Source organism: Pieris napi, chromosome 14, assembly GCF_905475465.1.
Source record: "Pieris napi chromosome 14, ilPieNapi1.2, whole genome shotgun sequence".
Taxonomy (NCBI): domain Eukaryota; kingdom Metazoa; phylum Arthropoda; class Insecta; order Lepidoptera; family Pieridae; genus Pieris; species Pieris napi.
In genome coordinates, this window is record NC_062247.1 from 4958012 (window position 1) to 4978721 (window position 20710).

A 20710-nucleotide genomic window follows, 5' to 3' on the forward strand; every position below is an offset into this window, starting at 1 on the left:
ACGTTCCAATTAAGCTTCAGCATTATGCGGCATTGTGCGGCACCGAGTAGCATTATGCTCTGTAATTGGAAAACGCACTGCAGCAGGCGCTTTTCCTGCTTTACGCGCCTCTTCTAACTCTTAGCTTTACGCCAATCCTCGCGTGATTTCTTCTTGGGCTCGTCATCATCTTCACCCAAGTCATCTTTGTGGCGAAGAATTTGCGACACGGACGCTTTTGTTGTTGCAGTCATTTTAATGTTCACTAAAAATGGATGATATTAATTTGAATAAGATTCTATAAAAATACGTCTTTCACCTTTGAAATTTGTATCTAATGAAATGTAAAAATATATTAATACAAATTATTATTTACATTAGTACTTAGTAGTAATAATCTACATTCTACATAGTATGATTTTAATTTGAAAGACATATGGAAAAGTACTAATTAGTTGTCATATGTCACTTGTACATTATCAGTTTTACATTAGTTGACAATTGATCGTGACCACAGACTGAGTAGAATAGAAGTGACATATATTTCTTAAAATTTGATTTAAACCTTTAAAATATATTGCAATATTCAAGAAATAACTTGTTTTATTTGCATATTTCTTAGTCCTTCCATGAAATGATCCAGTCTCAAGTTTTTTGTTTCCGTCTCTTATGAACATAAGAGTCCAGCCATAATGGGGCGTTCCCACGAAGCGTTAATCACGACAGTCAACTACGCTAGTCAACTTTCGTTCGTGACACTCACGAAAGTGTGAATTGATGAAACGTTCACATGGTTGGGGGATTTCGTGCCGTTCACGCTTCGTGTTTCGACTTAGTCATTATCGAAACATCGATCATGAATGATCTGGTTGTTGAAAGTTGTGCTGTTTTAAGTTCGTTTTTTGCTACTATCATAGCAAAAAAGATTGAGCGCTTACAGGACACAAGAAAACGAAAAAAAAGACGTTGTTGTGACGACATCTTGGCTTCACGAACGACTGAAAATCAAACACGTTTGATCTATCCACGCTTGAGTCGTGCGCCGTTCCTCAGGAAAGCAAGTTTAACGCCTATGCGTTCACACAGAAGTGTATTTCACGAAAGCGTGGTTGACTGTCGTGATTAACGCTTCGTGGGAACGCCCCTTTAGTTTTGTTACAAATGAAAATGAATTTTTTTCAATTAAGTACTTAATCTAATATTATAAAAATTTATACCTACGTATTACATATAGATGTTAAGAAAAAAAAATCTGTCTCACGTTAAAATATTTATTAAAGTTTCAGCAAAAAATCAATTAGAAATGGCCACCTTTGACTTTCATACAGGCCTTTAATCTGTTTGGCTACGAATATATGCATTTACGCACTGTTTCCAAGGGAAATTTCGCCACAGCTTAAAATTTTTTAGAAAATCAATGTCGTCGTGTCGTTTAGAGCAGGCCATGTCCTCTAAAACTGACCATTGAAGTCTTAAAGGGTAGAGGTCTGGGACAGTCTTCAGCTCTTATAAAGCCCGGAACGTTGTTTCATGCCAGGCTTGGGTAGTTCGTGCCTTGTGGTCAGGTGGAGAATTCTGCTGCAAAAGTCCAAGGTATATTTTTAACAAGTGTATCGCTGAGAGGTTTCCCAACATGATCCAAGACTGTATCTTGATAAACTTTGGCTGAAGTTTCCGTTTACACATAAATGTAGTTTTGTGACTCCTTGATAAGACACGCCCCACCAAACTATCCTTAAAGTTTTCATCGATCCACTCTCATTAATTGTATAGATTGATTCAGTGCGTTTCCTGTATATCGACGATAAGCACCGAGCTTCAGGTCTTGTTTTCTAATACGCGACCGAGTCCTAGCATATAGAATCTTCATTTCTCGCGATAAGATTTTTTGCATACTAGCGGGCAATATGTGAAATGGCACAAAATCGAATGAAGTTTTTAAAACAACATACATGTTCCAAATTCAAAATTTGAAAAAAAAAGAAATGTTTTTATGTAACAGTATTTATGGCCAGACTAGGTAAAGTTATACTATATTTTATCAAGTCAACAACTAATGGCAAAAAAGAAATAAAAACTTGCGTAATCCATATGAAATTTTTATTTATATAAATAATCACTTTTAATTGCATGGTTTGTTTAGACATGACAATTCCCCCATGTACATACTACTATGTAGCCATAGTGTGGACCGTTTTAAGGAAAATAATTAAAAATGTTAAACATTGTTTTTAAATAAAACAAGAGAACATAATATTATTTATTTATTGATAATAATACATAGATAATCAAGTAAGCATAATTTGCCAGAAGTTAAAAGTACACATATGCAACTAGTTTCTTACACAATTGAACTTTATAATCAAAAATAGCTTTAATTCTAAAAAAAATCTTCAGTTGTCAAATTGAGTAGAGTAAGTAAACATAATTATTGTCACCAATTGGTTACCTGTACCAAACTAGGTAAGAATGTATTAGATTTTTCAAAGCTTTCTACGAGCTCTTGGTCGGTGGTAAGACGGTCGCGGAACCCGAATTTGTTCGCCACCGTCAACGGTCTGTGGACATGTTTCCTCAAGCGCCTCTGCTCTTGGAGTAAATAGCTTTCTTCGGCTGCGAGTTACACTAGAAAGTAATTACAAATTGTTATATTGGCTTAATTGTACTTTTGTTCCATTCATTTCAATAGTTGGCAAGAATACCTAGACAATAAAACTTCTAATACAGAAGCGTGACGTATTGATATTTCATATTGCGTCGTCGTGTTTTTACTGATGGAATTGTTGAAACACAATAAGAATGACCCACATGATTTGGCGGTATTGTCTAACAATTACTATACCTCTCAACCAAGGATCTTATAGATGCTTTTCTACTAAACAAATAATAAAATTAACTTACGATTTGGATGGACAGCTTTGTATGCCTAGTATTGGAGATATATCTTCTTCATCATCTTTTACAGGCGAAGGAATATCTTCTACCAGTTTAGTTGGCGCAGGCAAATTCATAGTAACGTCACTAAATTCAGCTTGCAAATTGGCCATGTCCTTAAATTTTAGTTCACCGTCTTTGCGCCGGTGCAGTCTAAGATTTCGTTTTGGCTTTGATTCACATTTTGCTTGAGTTTCAATCAGTATTTCATCATAGCCATCAAATTTTTTAACCTCTTCCTGATCATTTGTATTATTTCCTAACTGAACTATTTCTTCTTTAGTATGTTGAGCTCTGGTTTTAATAGATTTCTGTCTTAAATTATATTTTGTTTTAGCCTCCGGTGGGGGTGGGGCTTTCTCTTCAATCGTGGATACCAATAAATCAAATTCGGTCACACGTGGCAAGGTGATATTCTTGTAAATATCCTCAAAGGCATCTAAAGTATTGTTAATAGTTACATTTGCAATTGATATGTCATTTGATGTCTTTTCGTTAACATCATTGGTATTTTTTGAATGTTTTACCTTCTCCAATTTGGTATTTTCATTTAATGGTAATGGTACTTTAAACAAATCGCATGGTTTAGGTAAAGAATGTTTTACATTTAATGATGCATCATCAATTGAAATATGTGATTCTGTTTTTATTTCATCTTCTAGAATGTTTGGTTTAGTCGTAGTTTCGATTTCACGACTTGTTTTGATTAACGGTGAAAGGGATTGGCGAATTTTTGATTCCTTTTCGTCTATTTCGATAACAATAGTTTCTTTTTTACTATCATTTGCTGTTTCTTCCTCAATGTGAGAAACATCGACTATACCCAGTTTTCGTATGTTTTCTACGATAATGTTGTCAGTTTCGCTTTTTTCATTTATGTTATCTTTTTCTAATGAGGGAAAGCTAGGGATAGTTTTATAGCGACTCTAGAGATTTCTCTCGTTGTACATTTTTAGGGCTTTCTAAGCATTCAATATTATCTCTAGGCTTGTTATGCTTATCGCTGAGAATAATTCTGTATTCCCTGGACGTGGTGATTCAAATAAATCAACAGATTCTTGAGAAGCTTCAAATGTATGTTCTAGAATTACACAGTCGAAACTTTCCTTGAAATCTGTTTCTTTGTTCCCTTTAAGTGTATCTTGGTCTACATTTAAATGCTCGAGGTTTTCATGTAGAGCAACAAAATTCTTTTTCAAAAGCTTTTTAATCATACTGGGCTCATAATTGTCATTCTCGTCATCTTGAACGATAGATGGTGACCTCTCATCATCTATATTAGTTATGACCAGTTCAGAATTTTTTTCACTATCATAAAAGAAACCTTTGGTGTTACTGGGTAAATTTTTACCAAATTCATTTAGCGACAATGATTCTGCAGGATTACAATTATTAGATTCCATTTCGAATTGTTCGAACTGAGCTAACGAATCATTTCTAAATGTGTTTTTAATGTCAGTAACTGTTTTGGCAAGGGAAATACTTAAAGAGGATTTCCGGTACATCATCAACATCATTGTCACACTGAAAGTCCTCATCTATGGATGATTCAATTGCTTTATTTGATTGATCATTTGAAGTGACACAATATGTTCCCCTAGCATCTGTTTTCTTAGGAATTACATTATCTTCATTAAAAAAGAAAGGGCCTTTGTAACCCGATTTAAAACTGACAAGGTCCAAATTGCATTCTTCATTTTCCAAATCATGAGATATATTTTTTTTATATTATCACTTGATTTGTCACTATCATCTTTTAATGTGTCATCCAAATCCGAAACATATTCCGTTCCATTATCGACATCAATTACTAGACTTTGTCGAAGTAATCTAGTCCTATTAATATCTCCTTTTTTAAATGTCGGTTCTTGTTCCTCTTCACTATCGGACTCAGTTATGGATATGTTATCGCTGTTTGATACTTCGTCATGTCCTGTAAATGTTATTGGTGTATATATTAATAAAATATAAAACTAGCTTTGTTTATATTAGATTATAACACTAATTGCATAATTTATTACCATCCCTCTCTTCAATACAGGCTCGTAAATGCTGAACCTCTTCTTCTGCTCTTGCACGCGCTAACTCCTCGGCCGTTAATTTTTCCTATAAAAAAACGATTTTGTAAGAGGGCCTTGGATGCGTGATGTATGATAGACTAGGCACTAACGTAATGTCGTCGTGATTAACTAACAGGATTACTGTTGCACAGATTGCGAAGACGAATACCCCGATGACGTTGATGAGCCTTTAGCTGCGTGTACTGATCCTTCTGCTTCCTCAAGAATACACGAACCACATATTGGTGACCATGGCGAGCAAGATGCCGTTCTCCCGAAGAAGAGATCACCAGTGCCTCCGAGGACGGTGCACGGTCAGGAGAGGCCGTATAAGTATGTATGTAAGTATTTTAAGTAAAACACTATTTTGACCGGATTGAAGTTATGTATTATAAATTTACAACTATTTAACATAATTTTAAATTTATCCGACGTTTCGCGTGCTTTACAGCGTGCGTGGTGAATCCCACCACCACCCTTTACAACTGCTTTCTGTTGGTTAATGTTTGTTTCAGAGAGACCAACGTCTTTGTGATGATGCCCACCTCGAGGAGGAACTACAGCATGTCAAACAGGTGCTACACCGAAACAAGCTGCGCATCCCCCGGCTGCATCACAAAAACAAAAACAAGACACAAACAGTTCCCCGCCAGCCAGCCTATTTGCCATATGTAAAGGGAGTTACAGATAGAATTACTACGGCTACTGAAGACGAACTAATCGACAAAATTTATCCAAATATTATTCAGAACTATACTAATGCAGAGTGGTTATTTCAAAGAGCAAATTTGGCCACTAAAAATAATATTGTTGACGATATCAATTTTAATATTCTAAAGAAAATACCTGGTGAAGAGAAAATATTATATAAATCGATCGACACGATGGTATCCATTGAAGAAAGTGTCAACTTCCCCACTGAATTTCTAAACTCTTTACAAGTACCAGGAATGCCATTACACTGCCTTCGTCTGAAAATTGGAACTCCAATCATACTACTCAGAAATCTCAACTCTCCAAAATTATGTAATGGAACTAGAATGATCGTAAAACAGCTATCGAATAATATCATTGAAGCTGAACTTATTTCTGGAAAGACCAAAGGACATACAGTATATATACCTAGAATACCTCTGATCTCTTCGGAATTGCCATTTCAATTTAAAAGACTGCAGTTTCCAATAAAATTAGCCTTTAGTTTTACAATTAACAAAGCGCAAGGACAAACTTTAAAATATTGTTGCATTAACCTCAATGAATCCTGCTTCTCTCACGGTCAGCTTGCTCAAGAGTAGGAAATCCGAAAAATTTATGTATATATACTCCGGACAATAAAATTAAAAATGTTGTTTATAAACAAGTATTGTAAATAATGAGAAAACGTTTTCAATAAATTTTTTTTTTACTTTTTACGTCATAGTTTATTTTTTTATTTCGACTCTACCACGTCATCTCATACCAACTCCCAAGGGTTTTTTTAGCTAGTATACAATAAATATGATAGCGAATCAGCTATCATAGTCAGGAGAGGCCGTATAAGTATGTATGTAAGTATTTTAAGTGTATTTTTTTTAAAATTATTAATTTCTCTTTTTTTTATTTTCTTTTAAAAGAGCACCATAACACTCTTAAAAGAGCTACAGCACTAAGGCTGTGTCAGGGACTGCGCCTGATTTGTGTTCTTTCAACACATCTATCAGGTTTGCACCCATAACACTCTCAAAAGAGCTCCAGCACTAAGGCTGTGTCAGGGACAGCGCCTGATTTGTGTTCTATCGGGTCAGCATCCATAACACTCTTAAAAGAGCTCCAGCACTAAGGCTGTGTCAGGGACTGCGCCTGATTTGTGTTCTTTCAGGTCAGCATCCATAACACTCTTAAAAGAGCTCCAGCACTAAGGCTGTGTCAGGGACTGCCCCTGATTTGTGTTCTTTCAGGTCAGCACCCGTAACACTCTCAAAAGAGCTCCAGCACTAAGGCTGTGTCAGGGAATGCCCCTGATTTGTGTTCTTTCAGGTCAGCACCCATAACACTCTCAAAAGAGCTCCAGCACTAAGGCTGTGTCAGGGACTGCGCCAGATTTGTGTTCTTTCAGGTTTGCACCCATAACACTCTCAAAAGAGCTCCAGCACTAAGGCTGTGTCAGGGACTGCGCCTGATTTGTGTTCTTTCAACACATCTTTCAGGTTTGCACCCATAACACTCTCAAAAGAGCTCCAGCACTAAGGCTGTGTCAGGGACTGCGCCTGATTTGTGTTCTTTCAGGTCAGCATCCACAACACTCTCAAAAGAGCTCCAGCACTAAGGCTGTATCAGGGACTGCGCCTGATTTGTGTTCTTTCAATACATCTTTCAGGTGCAATGCACCCAAAACACTCTCAAAGAGCTCCAGCACTAAGGCTGTGTCAGGGACTGCGCCTGATTTGTGATCTTTCAGGTCAGCATCCATAACACTCTTAAAAGAGCTCCAGCACTAAGGCTGTGTCAGGGACTGCGCCAGATTTGTGTTCTTTCAGGTCAGCATCCATAACACTCTTAAAAGAGCTCCAGCACTAAGGCTGTGTCAGGGACTGCGCCTGATTTGTGTTCTTTCAACACAACTTTCAGGTTTGCACCCATATTACTCTCAAAAGAGCTCCAGCACTAAGGCTGTGTCAGGGACTGCGCCTGATTTGTGTTCTTTCAGGTCAACATCCATAACACTCTCAAAAGAGCTCCAGCACTAAGGCTGTGTCAGGGACTGCGCCTGATTTGTGTTCATTCAACACATCTTTCAGGTTTGCACCCATAACACTCTCAAAAGAGCTCCAGCACTAAGGCTGTGTCAGGGACTGCGCCTGATTTGTGTTCTTTCAGGTCAGCATCCACAACACTCTCAAAAGAGCTCCAGCACTAAGGCTGTATCAGGGACTGCGCCTGATTTGTGTTCTTTCAACACATCTTTCAGGTTTGCACCCATAACACTCTCAAAAGAGCTCCAGCACTAAGGCTGTGTCAGGGACTGCGCCTGATTTGTGTTCTTTCAACACATCTTTCAGGTTTGCACCCATAACACTCTCAAAAGAGCTCCAGCACTAAGGCTGTGTCAGGGACTGCGCCTGATTTGTGTTCTTTCAACACAACTTTCAGGTTTGCACCCATAACACTCTCAAAAGAGCTCCAGCACTAAGGCTGTGTCAGGGACTGCGCCTGATTTGGGTTCTTTCAGGTCAGCATCCATAACACTCTTAAAAGAGCTCCAGCACTAAGGCTGTGTCAGGGACTGCGCCAGATTTGTGTTCTTTCAGGTCAGCATCCATAACACTCTTAAAAGAGCTCCAGCACTAAGGCTGTGTCAGGGACTGCGCCTGATTTGTGTTCTTTCAACACATCTTTCAGGTTTGCACCCATAACACTCTCAAAAGAGCTCCAGCACTAAGGCTGTGTCAGGGACTGCGCCTGATTTGTGTTTTTTCAGGTCAGCATCCATAACACTCTTAAAAGAGCTCCAGCACTAAGGCTGTGTCAGGGACTGCGCCTGATTTGTGTTCTTTCAGGTCAGCATCCATAACACTCTTAAAAGAGTTCCAGCACTAAGGCTGTGTCAGGGACTGCGCCTGATTTGTGTTCTTTCAACACATCTTTCAGGTTTGCATCCATAACACTCTTAAAAGAGCTCCAGCACTAAGGCTGTGTCAGGGACTGCGCCAGATTTGTGTTCTTTCAGGTCAGCATCCATAACACTCTTAAAAGAGCTCCAGCACTAAGGCTGTGTCAGGGACTGCGCCTGATTTGTGTTCTTTCAACACAACTTTCAGGTTTGCACCCATATTACTCTCAAAAGAGCTCCAGCACTAAGGCTGTGTCAGGGACTGCGCCTGATTTGTGTTCTTTCAGGTCAACATCCATAACACTCTCAAAAGAGCTCCACCACTAAGGCTGTGTCAGGGACTGCGCCTGATTTGTGTTCATTCAAAACATCTTTCAGGTTTGCACCCATAACACTCTCAAAAGAGCTCCAGCACTAAGGCTGTGTCAGGGACTGCGCCTGATTTGTGTTCTTTCAGGTCAGCATCCACAACACTCTCAAAAGAGCTCCAGCACTAAGGCTGTATCAGGGACTGCGCCTGATTTGTGTTCTTTCAACACATCTTTCAGGTTTGCACCCATAACACTCTCAAAAGAGCTCCAGCACTAAGGCTGTGTCAGGGACTGCGCCTGATTTGTGTTCTTTCAACACATCTTTCAGGTTTGCACCCATAACACTCTCAAAAGAGCTCCAGCACTAAGGCTGTGTCAGGGACTGCGCCTGATTTGTGTTCTTTCAACACAACTTTCAGGTTTGCACCCATAACACTCTCAAAAGAGCTCCAGCACTAAGGCTGTGTCAGGGACTGCGCCTGATTTGGGTTCTTTCAGGTCAGCATCCATAACACTCTTAAAAGAGCTCCAGCACTAAGGCTGTGTCAGGGACTGCGCCAGATTTGTGTTCTTTCAGGTCAGCATCCATAACACTCTTAAAAGAGCTCCAGCACTAAGGCTGTGTCAGGGACTGCGCCTGATTTGTGTTCTTTCAACACATCTTTCAGGTTTGCACCCATAACACTCTCAAAAGAGCTCCAGCACTAAGGCTGTGTCAGGGACTGCGCCTGATTTGTGTTTTTTCAGGTCAGCATCCATAACACTCTTAAAAGAGCTCCAGCACTAAGGCTGTGTCAGGGACTGCGCCTGATTTGTGTTCTTTCAACACATCTTTCAGGTTTGCACCCATAACACTCTCAAAAGAGCTCCAGCACTAAGGCTGTGTCAGGGACTGCGCCTGATTTGTGTTCTTTCAGGTTTGCACCCATAACACTCTCAAAAGAGCTCCAGCACTAAGGCTGTGTCAGGGACTGCGCCTGATTTGTGTTCTTTCAGGTCAGCATCCATAACACTCTTAAAAGAGCTCCAGCACTAAGGCTGTGTCAGGGACTGCGCCTGATTTGTGTTCTTTCAACACATCTTTCAGGTTTGCACCCATAACACTCTTAAAAGAGCTCCAGCACTAAGGCTGTGTCAGGGACTGCGCCAGATTTGTGTTCTTTCAGGTCAGCATCCATAACACTCTTAAAAGAGCTCCAGCACTAAGGCTGTGTCAGGGACTGCGCCTGATTTGTGTTCTTTCAACACATCTTTCAGGTTTGCACCCATAACACTCTCAAAAGAGCTCCAGCACTAAGGCTGTGTCAGGGAATGCCCCTGATTTGTGTTCTTTCAGGTCAGCACCCATAACACTCTCAAAAGAGCTCCAGCACTAAGGCTGTGTCAGGGACTGCGCCTGATTTGTGTTCTTTCAGGTCAGCATCCATAACACTCTCAAAAGAGCTCCAGCACTAAGGCTGTGTCAAGGACTGCGCCAGATTTGTGTTCTTTCAGGTCAGCATCCATAATACTCTTAAAAGAGCTCCAGCACTAAGGCTGTGTCAGGGACTGCGCCTGATTTGTGTTCTTTCAACACATCTTTCAAGTTTGCACCCATAACACTCTCAAAAGAGCTCCAGCACTAAGGCTGTGTCAGGGACTGCGCCTGATTTGTGTTCTTTCAACACATCTTTCAGGTTTGCACCCATAACACTCTCAAAAGAGCTCGAACACTAAGGCTGTGTCAGGGACAGCGCCTGATTTGTGTTCTTTCAGGTCAGCATCCATAACACTCTTAAAAGAGCTCCAGCACTAAGGCTGTGTCAGGGACTGCGCCTGATTTGTGTTCTTTCAGGTCAGCATCCATAAAACTCTTAAAAGAGCTCCAGCACTAAGGCTGTGTCAGGGACTGCGCCTGATTTGTGTTCTTTCAGGTCAGCATCCATAACACTCTTAAAAGAGCTCCAGCACTAAGGCTGTGTCAGGGACTGCGCCAGATTTGTGTTCTTTCAGGTCAGCTTCCATAACACTCTCAAAAGAGCTCCAGCACTAAGGCTGTGTCAGGGACTGCGCCTGATTTGTGTTCTTTCAACACATCTTTCAGGTTTGCACCCATAACACTCTCAAAAGAGCTCCAGCACTAAGGCTGTGTCAGGGACTGCGCCTGATTTGTGTTCTTTCAGGTCAGCATCCACAACACTCTCAAAAGAGCTCCAGCACTAAGGCTGTATCAGGGACTGCGCCTGATTTGTGTTCTTTCAACACATCTTTCAGGTTTGCACCCATAACACTCTCAAAAGAGCTCCAGCACTAAGGCTGTGTCAGGGACTGCGCCTGATTTGTGTTCTTTCATGTCAGCATCCATAACACTCTCAAAAGAGCTCCAGCACTAAGGCTGTGTCAGGGACTGCGCCTGATTTGTGTTCTTTCAACACATCTTTCAGGTTTGCACCCATAACACTCTCAAAAGAGCTCCAGCACTAAGGCTGTGTCAGGGACAGAGCCTGATTTATGTTCTTTCAGGTCATCATCAATAACACTCTTAAAATAGCTCCAGCACTAAGGCTGTATCAGGGACTGCGAATGATTTGTGTTCTTTCAACACATCTTACAGGTTTGCACCCATAACACTCTCAAAAGAGCTCCAGCACTAAGGCTGTGTCAGGGACTGCGCCTGATTTGTGTTCTTTCAGGTCAGCATCCATAACACTCTTAAAAGAGCTCCAGCACTAAGGCTGTGTCAGGGACTGCGCCAGATTTGTGTTCTTTCAGGTCAGCATCCATAACACTCTTAAAAGAGCTCCAGCACTAAGGCTGTGTCAGGGACTGCGCCTGATTTGTGTTCTTTCAGGTCAGCATCCATAACACTCTCAAAAGAGCTCCAGCACTAAGGCTGTGTCAGGGACAGAGCCTGATTTATGTTCTTTCAGGTCATCATCAATAACACTCTTAAAATAGCTCCAGCACTAAGGCTGTATCAGGGACTGCGAATGATTTGTGTTCTTTCAACACATCTTACAGGTTTGCACCCATAACACTCTCAAAAGAGCTCCAGCACTAAGGCTGTGTCAGGGACTGCGCCTGATTTGTGTTCTTTCAGGTCAGCATCCATAACACTCTCAAAAGAGCTCCAGCACTAAGGCTGTGTCAGGGACTGCGCCAGATTTGTGTTCTTTCAGGTCAGCATCCATAATACTCTTAAAAGAGCTCCAGCACTAAGGCTGTGTCAGGGACTGCGCCTGATTTGTGTTCTTTCAACACATCTTTCAAGTTTGCACCCATAACACTCTCAAAAGAGCTCCAGCACTAAGGCTGTGTCAGGGACTGCGCCTGATTTGTGTTCTTTCAACACATCTTTCAGCTTTGCACCCATAACACTCTCAAAAGAGCTCGAGCACTAAGGCTGTGTCAGGGACAGCGCCTGATTTGTGTTCTTTCAGGTCAGCATCCATAACACTCTTAAAAGAGCTCCAGCACTAAGGCTGTGTCAGGGACTGCGCCTGATTTGTGTTCTTTCAGGTCAGCATCCATAAAACTCTTAAAAGAGCTCCAGCACTAAGGCTGTGTCAGGGACTGCGCCTGATTTGTGTTCTTTCAGGTCAGCATCCATAACACTCTTAAAAGAGCTCCAGCACTAAGGCTGTGTCAGGGACTGCGCCAGATTTGTGTTCTTTCAGGTCAGCTTCCATAACACTCTCAAAAGAGCTCCAGCACTAAGGCTGTGTCAGGGACTGCGCCTGATTTGTGTTCTTTCAGGTCAGCATCCATAACACTCTTAAAAGAGCTCCAGCACTAAGGCTGTGTCAGGGACTGCGCCAGATTTGTGTTCTTTCAGGTCAGCTTCCATAACACTCTCAAAAGAGCTCCAGCACTAAGGCTGTGTCAGGGACTGCGCCTGATTTGTGTTCTTTCAACACATCTTTCAGGTTTGCACCCATAACACTCTCAAAAGAGCTCCAGCACTAAGGCTGTGTCAGGGACTGCGCCTGATTTGTGTTCTTTCAGGTCAGCATCCACAACACTCTCAAAAGAGCTCCAGCACTAAGGCTGTATCAGGGACTGCGCCTGATTTGTGTTCTTTCAACACATCTTTCAGGTTTGCACCCATAACACTCTCAAAAGAGCTCCAGCACTAAGGCTGTGTCAGGGACTGCGCCTGATTTGTGTTCTTTCATGTCAGCATCCATAACACTCTCAAAAGAGCTCCAGCACTAAGGCTGTGTCAGGGACTGCGCCTGATTTGTGTTCTTTCAACACATCTTTCAGGTTTGCACCCATAACACTCTCAAAAGAGCTCGAACACTAAGGCTGTGTCAGGGACAGCGCCTGATTTGTGTTCTTTCAGGTCAGCATCCATAACACTCTTAAAAGAGCTCCAGCACTAAGGCTGTGTCAGGGACTGCGCCTGATTTGTGTTCTTTCAACACATCTTTCAAGTTTGCACCCATAACACTCTCAAAAGAGCTCCAGCACTAAGGCTGTGTCAGGGACTGCGCCTGATTTGTGTTCTTTCAACACATCTTTCAGGTTTGCACCCATAACACTCTCAAAAGAGCTCCAGCACTAAGGCTGTGTCAGGGACTGCGCCTGATTTGTGTTCTTTCAACACATCTTTCAGGTTTGCACCCATAACACTCTCAAAAGAGCTCGAACACTAAGGCTGTGTCAGGGACAGCGCCTGATTTGTGTTCTTTCAGGTCAGCATCCATAACACTCTTAAAAGAGCTCCAGCACTAAGGCTGTGTCAGGGACTGCGCCTGATTTGTGTTCTTTCAGGTCAGCATCCATAAAACTCTTAAAAGAGCTCCAGCACTAAGGCTGTGTCAGGGACTGCGCCTGATTTGTGTTCTTTCAGGTCAGCATCCATAACACTCTTAAAAGAGCTCCAGCACTAAGGCTGTGTCAGGGACTGCGCCAGATTTGTGTTCTTTCAGGTCAGCTTCCATAACACTCTCAAAAGAGCTCCAGCACTAAGGCTGTGTCAGGGACTGCGCCTGATTTGTGTTCTTTCAACACATCTTTCAGGTTTGCACCCATAACACTCTCAAAAGAGCTCCAGCACTAAGGCTGTGTCAGGGACTGCGCCTGATTTGTGTTCTTTCAGGTCAGCATCCACAACACTCTCAAAAGAGCTACAGCACTAAGGCTGTATCAGGGACTGCGCCTGATTTGTGTTCTTTCAACACATCTTTCAGGTTTGCACCCATAACACTCTCAAAAGAGCTCCAGCACTAAGGCTGTGTCAGGGACTGCGCCTGATTTGTGTTCTTTCATGTCAGCATCCATAACACTCTCAAAAGAGCTCCAGCACTAAGGCTGTGTCAGGGACTGCGCCTGATTTGTGTTCTTTCAACACATCTTTCAGGTTTGCACCCATAACACTCTCAAAAGAGCTCCAGCACTAAGGCTGTGTCAGGGACAGAGCCTGATTTATGTTCTTTCAGGTCATCATCAATAACACTCTCAAAAGAGTTCCAGCACTAAGGCTGTGTCAGGATTGCGCGTGATATGTGTTCTTTCAACACATCTTTCAGGTTTGCACCCATAACACTCTCAAAAGAGCTCCAGCACTAAGGCTGTGTCAGGGACTGCGCCTGATTTGTGTTCTTTCAGGTCAGCATCCATAACACTCTCAAAAGAGCTCCAGCACTAAGGCTGTGTCAGGGACTGCGCCAGATTTGTGTTCTTTCAGGTCAGCATCCATAATACTCTTAAAAGAGCTCCAGCACTAAGGCTGTGTCAGGGACTGCGCCTGATTTGTGTTCTTTCAACACATCTTTCAAGTTTGCACCCATAACACTCTCAAAAGAGCTCCAGCACTAAGGCTGTGTCAGGGACTGCGCCTGATTTGTGTTCTTTCAACACATCTTTCAGGTTTGCACCCATAACACTCTCAAAAGAGCTCGAGCACTAAGGCTGTGTCAGGGACAGCGCCTGATTTGTGTTCTTTCAGGTCAGCATCCATAACACTCTTAAAAGAGCTCCAGCACTAAGGCTGTGTCAGGGACTGCGCCTGATTTGTGTTCTTTCAGGTCAGCATCCATAAAACTCTTAAAAGAGCTCCAGCACTAAGGCTGTGTCAGGGACTGCGCCTGATTTGTGTTCTTTCAGGTCAGCATCCATAAAACTCTTAAAAGAGCTCCAGCACTAAGGCTGTGTCAGGGACTGCGCCAGATTTGTGTTCTTTCAGGTCAGCTTCCATAACACTCTCAAAAGAGCTCCAGCACTAAGGCTGTGTCAGGGACTGCGCCTGATTTGTGTTCTTTCAACACATCTTTCAGGTTTGCACCCATAACACTCTCAAAAGAGCTCCAGCACTAAGGCTGTGTCAGGGACTGCGCCTGATTTGTGTTCTTTCAGGTCAGCATCCACAACACTCTCAAAAGAGCTCCAGCACTAAGGCTGTATCAGGGACTGCGCCTGATTTGTGTTCTTTCAACACATCTTTCAGGTTTGCACCCATAACACTCTCAAAAGAGCTCCAGCACTAAGGCTGTGTCAGGGACTGCGCCTGATTTGTGTTCTTTCATGTCAGCATCCATAACACTCTCAAAAGAGCTCCAGCACTAAGGCTGTGTCAGGGACTGCGCCTGATTTGTGTTCTTTCAACACATCTTTCAGGTTTGCACCCATAACACTCTCAAAAGAGCTCGAACACTAAGGCTGTGTCAGGGACAGCGCCTGATTTGTGTTCTTTCAGGTCAGCATCCATAACACTCTTAAAAGAGCTCCAGCACTAAGGCTGTGTCAGGGACTGCGCCTGATTTGTGTTCTTTCAACACATCTTTCAAGTTTGCACCCATAACACTCTCAAAAGAGCTCCAGCACTAAGGCTGTGTCAGGGACTGCGCCTGATTTGTGTTCTTTCAACACATCTTTCAGGTTTGCACCCATAACACTCTCAAAAGAGCTCCAGCACTAAGGCTGTGTCAGGGACTGCGCCTGATTTGTGTTCTTTCAACACATCTTTCAGGTTTGCACCCATAACACTCTCAAAAGAGCTCGAACACTAAGGCTGTGTCAGGGACAGCGCCTGATTTGTGTTCTTTCAGGTCAGCATCCATAACACTCTTAAAAGAGCTCCAGCACTAAGGCTGTGTCAGGGACTGCGCCTGATTTGTGTTCTTTCAGGTCAGCATCCATAAAACTCTTAAAAGAGCTCCAGCACTAAGGCTGTGTCAGGGACTGCGCCTGATTTGTGTTCTTTCAGGTCAGCATCCATAACACTCTTAAAAGAGCTCCAGCACTAAGGCTGTGTCAGGGACTGCGCCAGATTTGTGTTCTTTCAGGTCAGCTTCCATAACACTCTCAAAAGAGCTCCAGCACTAAGGCTGTGTCAGGGACTGCGCCTGATTTGTGTTCTTTCAACACATCTTTCAGGTTTGCACCCATAACACTCTCAAAAGAGCTCCAGCACTAAGGCTGTGTCAGGGACTGCGCCTGATTTGTGTTCTTTCAGGTCAGCATCCACAACACTCTCAAAAGAGCTACAGCACTAAGGCTGTATCAGGGACTGCGCCTGATTTGTGTTCTTTCAACACATCTTTCAGGTTTGCACCCATAACACTCTCAAAAGAGCTCCAGCACTAAGGCTGTGTCAGGGACTGCGCCTGATTTGTGTTCTTTCATGTCAGCATCCATAACACTCTCAAAAGAGCTCCAGCACTAAGGCTGTGTCAGGGACTGCGCCTGATTTGTGTTCTTTCAACACATCTTTCAGGTTTGCACCCATAACACTCTCAAAAGAGCTCCAGCACTAAGGCTGTGTCAGGGACAGAGCCTGATTTATGTTCTTTCAGGTCATCATCAATAACACTCTCAAAAGAGTTCCAGCACTAAGGCTGTGTCAGGATTGCGCGTGATATGTGTTCTTTCAACACATCTTTCAGGTTTGCACCCATAACACTCTCAAAAGAGCTCCAGCACTAAGGCTGTGTCAGGGACTGCGCCTGATTTGTGTTCTTTCAGGTCAGCATCCATAACACTCTCAAAAGAGCTCCAGCACTAAGGCTGTGTCAGGGACTGCGCCAGATTTGTGTTCTTTCAGGTCAGCATCCATAATACTCTTAAAAGAGCTCCAGCACTAAGGCTGTGTCAGGGACTGCGCCTGATTTGTGTTCTTTCAACACATCTTTCAAGTTTGCACCCATAACACTCTCAAAAGAGCTCCAGCACTAAGGCTGTGTCAGGGACTGCGCCTGATTTGTGTTCTTTCAACACATCTTTCAGGTTTGCACCCATAACACTCTCAAAAGAGCTCGAGCACTAAGGCTGTGTCAGGGACAGCGCCTGATTTGTGTTCTTTCAGGTCAGCATCCATAACACTCTTAAAAGAGCTCCAGCACTAAGGCTGTGTCAGGGACTGCGCCTGATTTGTGTTCTTTCAGGTCAGCATCCATAAAACTCTTAAAAGAGCTCCAGCACTAAGGCTGTGTCAGGGACTGCGCCTGATTTGTGTTCTTTCAGGTCAGCATCCATAACACTCTTAAAAGAGCTCCAGCACTAAGGCTGTGTCAGGGACTGCGCCAGATTTGTGTTCTTTCAGGTCAGCTTCCATAACACTCTCAAAAGAGCTCCAGCACTAAGGCTGTGTCAGGGACTGCGCCTGATTTGTGTTCTTTCAACACATCTTTCAGGTTTGCACCCATAACACTCTCAAAAGAGCTCCAGCACTAAGGCTGTGTCAGGGACTGCGCCTGATTTGTGTTCTTTCAGGTCAGCATCCACAACACTCTCAAAAGAGCTCCAGCACTAAGGCTGTATCAGGGACTGCGCCTGATTTGTGTTCTTTCAACACATCTTTCAGGTTTGCACCCATAACACTCTCAAAAGAGCTCCAGCACTAAGGCTGTGTCAGGGACTGCGCCTGATTTGTGTTCTTTCATGTCAGCATCCATAACACTCTCAAAAGAGCTCCAGCACTAAGGCTGTGTCAGGGACTGCGCCTGATTTGTGTTCTTTCAACACATCTTTCAGGTTTGCACCCATAACACTCTCAAAAGAGCTCCAGCACTAAGGCTGTGTCAGGGACAGCGCCTGATTTATGTTCTTTCAGGTCATCATCAATAACACTCTTAAAATAGCTCCAGCACTAAGGCTGTATCAGGGACTGCGCCTGATTTGTGTTCTTTCAACACATCTTTCAGGTTTGCACCCATAACACTCTCAAAAGAGCTCCAGCACTAAGGCTGTGTCAGGGACTGCGCCTGATTTGTGTTCTTTCAGGTCAGCATCCATAACACTCTTAAAAGAGCTCCAGCACTAAGGCTGTGTCAGGGACTGCGCCTGATTTGTGTTCTTTCAGGTCAGCATCCATAACACTCTTAAAAGAGCTCCAGCACTAAGGCTGTGTCAGGGACTGCGCCAGATTTGTGTTCTTTCAGGTCAGCATCCATAACACTCTCAAACGAGCTCCAGCACTAAGGCTGTGTCAGGGACTGCGCCTGATTTGTGTTCTTTCAACACATCTTTCAGGTTTGCACCCATAACACTCTCAAAAGAGCTCCAGCACTAAGGCTGTGTCAGGGACTGCGCCTGATTTGTGTTCTTTCAGGTTTGCACCCATAACACTCTCTAAAGAGCTCCAGCACTAAGGCTGTGTCAGGGACTGCGCCTGATTTGTGTTCTTTCAGGTCAGCATCCATAACACTCTTAAAAGAGCTCCAGCACTAAGGCTGTGTCAGGGACTGCCCCAGATTTGTGTTCTTTCCGGTCAGCACCCGTAACACTCTCAAAAGAGCTCCAGCACTAAGGCTGTGTCAGGGACTGCGCCTGATTTGTGTTCTTTCAACACATCTTTCAGGTTTGCACCCATAACACTCTCAAAAGAGCTCCAGCACTAAGGCTGTGTCAGGGACTGCGCCTGATTTGTGTTCTTTCAGGTCAGCATCCATAACACTCTCAAAAGAGCTCCAGCACTAAGGCTGTGTCAGGGACTGCGCCTGATTTGTGTTATTTCAACACATCCTTCAGGTTTGCACCCATAACACTCTCAAAAGAGCTCCAGCACTAAGGCTGTGTCAGGGACAGCGCCTGATTTATGTTCTTTCAGGTCATCATCAATAACACTCTTAAAAGAGCTCCAGCACTAAGGCTGTATCAGGGACTGCGCCTGATTTGTGTTCTTTCAACACATCTTTCAGGTTTGCACCCATAACACTCTCAAAAGAGCTCCAGCACTAAGGCTGTGTCAGGGACTGCGCCTGATTTGTGTTCTTTCAGGTCAGCATCCATAACACTCTTAAAAGAGCTCCAGCACTTAGGCTATGTCAGGGACTGCGCCTGATTTGTGTTCTTTCAACACATCTTTCAGGTTTGCACCCATAACACTCTCAAAAGAGCTCCAGCACTAAGGCTGTGTCAGGGACTGCGCCTGATTTGTGTTTTTTCAGGTCAGCATCCATAACACTCTTAAAAGAGCTCCAGCACTATGGCTGTGTCAGGGACTGCGCCTGATTTGTGTTCTTTCAGGTTTGCACCCATAACACTCTCAAAAGAGCTCCAGCACTAAGGCTGTGTCAGGGACTGCGCCTGATTTGTGTTCTTTCAGGTCAGCATCCATAACACTCTTAAAAGAGCTCCAGCACTAAGGCTGTGTCAGGGACTGCGCCAGATTTGTGTTCTTTCAGATCAGCATCCATAACACTCTCAAACGAGCTCCAGCACTAAGGCTGTGTCAGGGACTGCGCCTGATTTGTGTTCTTTCAACACATCTTTCAGGTTTGCACCCATAACACTCTCAAAAGAGCTCCAGCACTAAGGCTGTGTCAGGGACTGCGCCTGATTTGTGTTCTTTCAGGTTTGCACCCATAACACTCTCAAAAGAGCTCCAGCACTAAGGCTGTGTCAGGGACTGCGCCTGATTTGTGATCTTTCAGGTTTGCACCCATAACACTCTCAAAAGAGCTCCAGCACTAAGGCTGTGTCAGGGACTGCGCCTGATTTGTGATCTTTCAGGTTTGCACCCATAACACTCTCAAAAGAGCTCCAGCACTAAGGCTGTGTCAGGGACTGCGCCTGATTTGTGTTCTTTCAGGTTTGCACCCATTACACTCTCTGGTGATTCTATTTTGCAATTTTAGATCTAAAAATAGTTGTCTGTGTAGTCTCAAATATTTTTACAATGAAATTTAGTTGCCAATATACATTTGTGAACTAAAGACGTGTTTCTCTTAACGATCCGCCGGCACGATATAAACTAGAACTTACGACCTTACCATATGGTCGACTTCGAGCCGAATAGAAATACAACATTGCATCGAGGACCGGTTACCGCGAGAACAATAGAACTGCATTCCAAAGCGATAAGCGAGTGCCGGGTTGAAGTTTTGTGCAATTTTTAAAGACAATTAGTTATATTCGCGCCGACGCGTCAATATTTAAAAGTTTTGTGTGAAGATTTTCGACTGTGACGTGTTAAAATATGGCCACGGAAACTGAACAAGCAATTAATATACTCGAAAATACAGCCCTATTATTGAAGAAAACTCAGATCAACCTATCAAAATGCCCCAAAGAACGACTGGCTAAAGTGGGCTACTTACAATCTAGAATAAAAACAATTGAGGAATACTGGGTGATATTTATAGAAGCTCATAAACAATTATTGACCTGCACCACTCGTGAGCAGCGTGGATTGCTGCCATATTTCGAGAATGAAGAATTTTTTATACAAGAAGATTTGTATTTGTGTATGTTGGGAGACTTAAAAGATATGTTGGCGGCAGTCGAGTCTGGCAAAAATAAACAATTGCCGCCAGAACCCCAACAAAATAAAAAAGTTAATCTCCCGGCTATACATTTACCGCTGTTTTCGGGCGAGTATGAATTGTGGCCTAGTTTCAAAGATTTGTTTACAT

General features: G+C 43.1%; 1 protein-coding gene across 1 annotated transcript; it reads right to left on the reverse strand.

Annotated features, from left to right (window-relative positions):
- Window positions 1-2234: 2234 nt before the first annotated feature.
- Window positions 2235-5930, reverse strand: LOC125056285. Its single transcript, XM_047659312.1, has 6 exons — window positions 5919-5930; window positions 4935-5019; window positions 4536-4846; window positions 3882-4451; window positions 2881-3839; window positions 2235-2604 (listed from the first exon to the last, which is right to left on the reverse strand). Exons 1-6 carry the CDS (start codon window positions 5928-5930, stop codon window positions 2463-2465), a joined length of 2079 nt encoding a protein of 692 aa, XP_047515268.1. The 3' UTR covers window positions 2235-2462.
- Between the last annotated feature and the right edge of the window lie 14780 nt (window positions 5931-20710).

What these genes read in the sequence shown, in the direction of transcription:
- LOC125056285 (XM_047659312.1), bottom strand. An exon ending in CTGTATTGAAGAGAGGGATG is followed by an intron (nt 4,847 to 4,934) that starts GTAATAAATTAT and finishes TAACATTTACAG; the next exon opens with GACATGACGAAGTATCAAAC. An exon ending in CAAAGCTGTCCATCCAAATC is followed by an intron (nt 2,605 to 2,880) that starts GTAAGTTAATTT and finishes ATTACTTTCTAG; the next exon opens with TGTAACTCGCAGCCGAAGAA.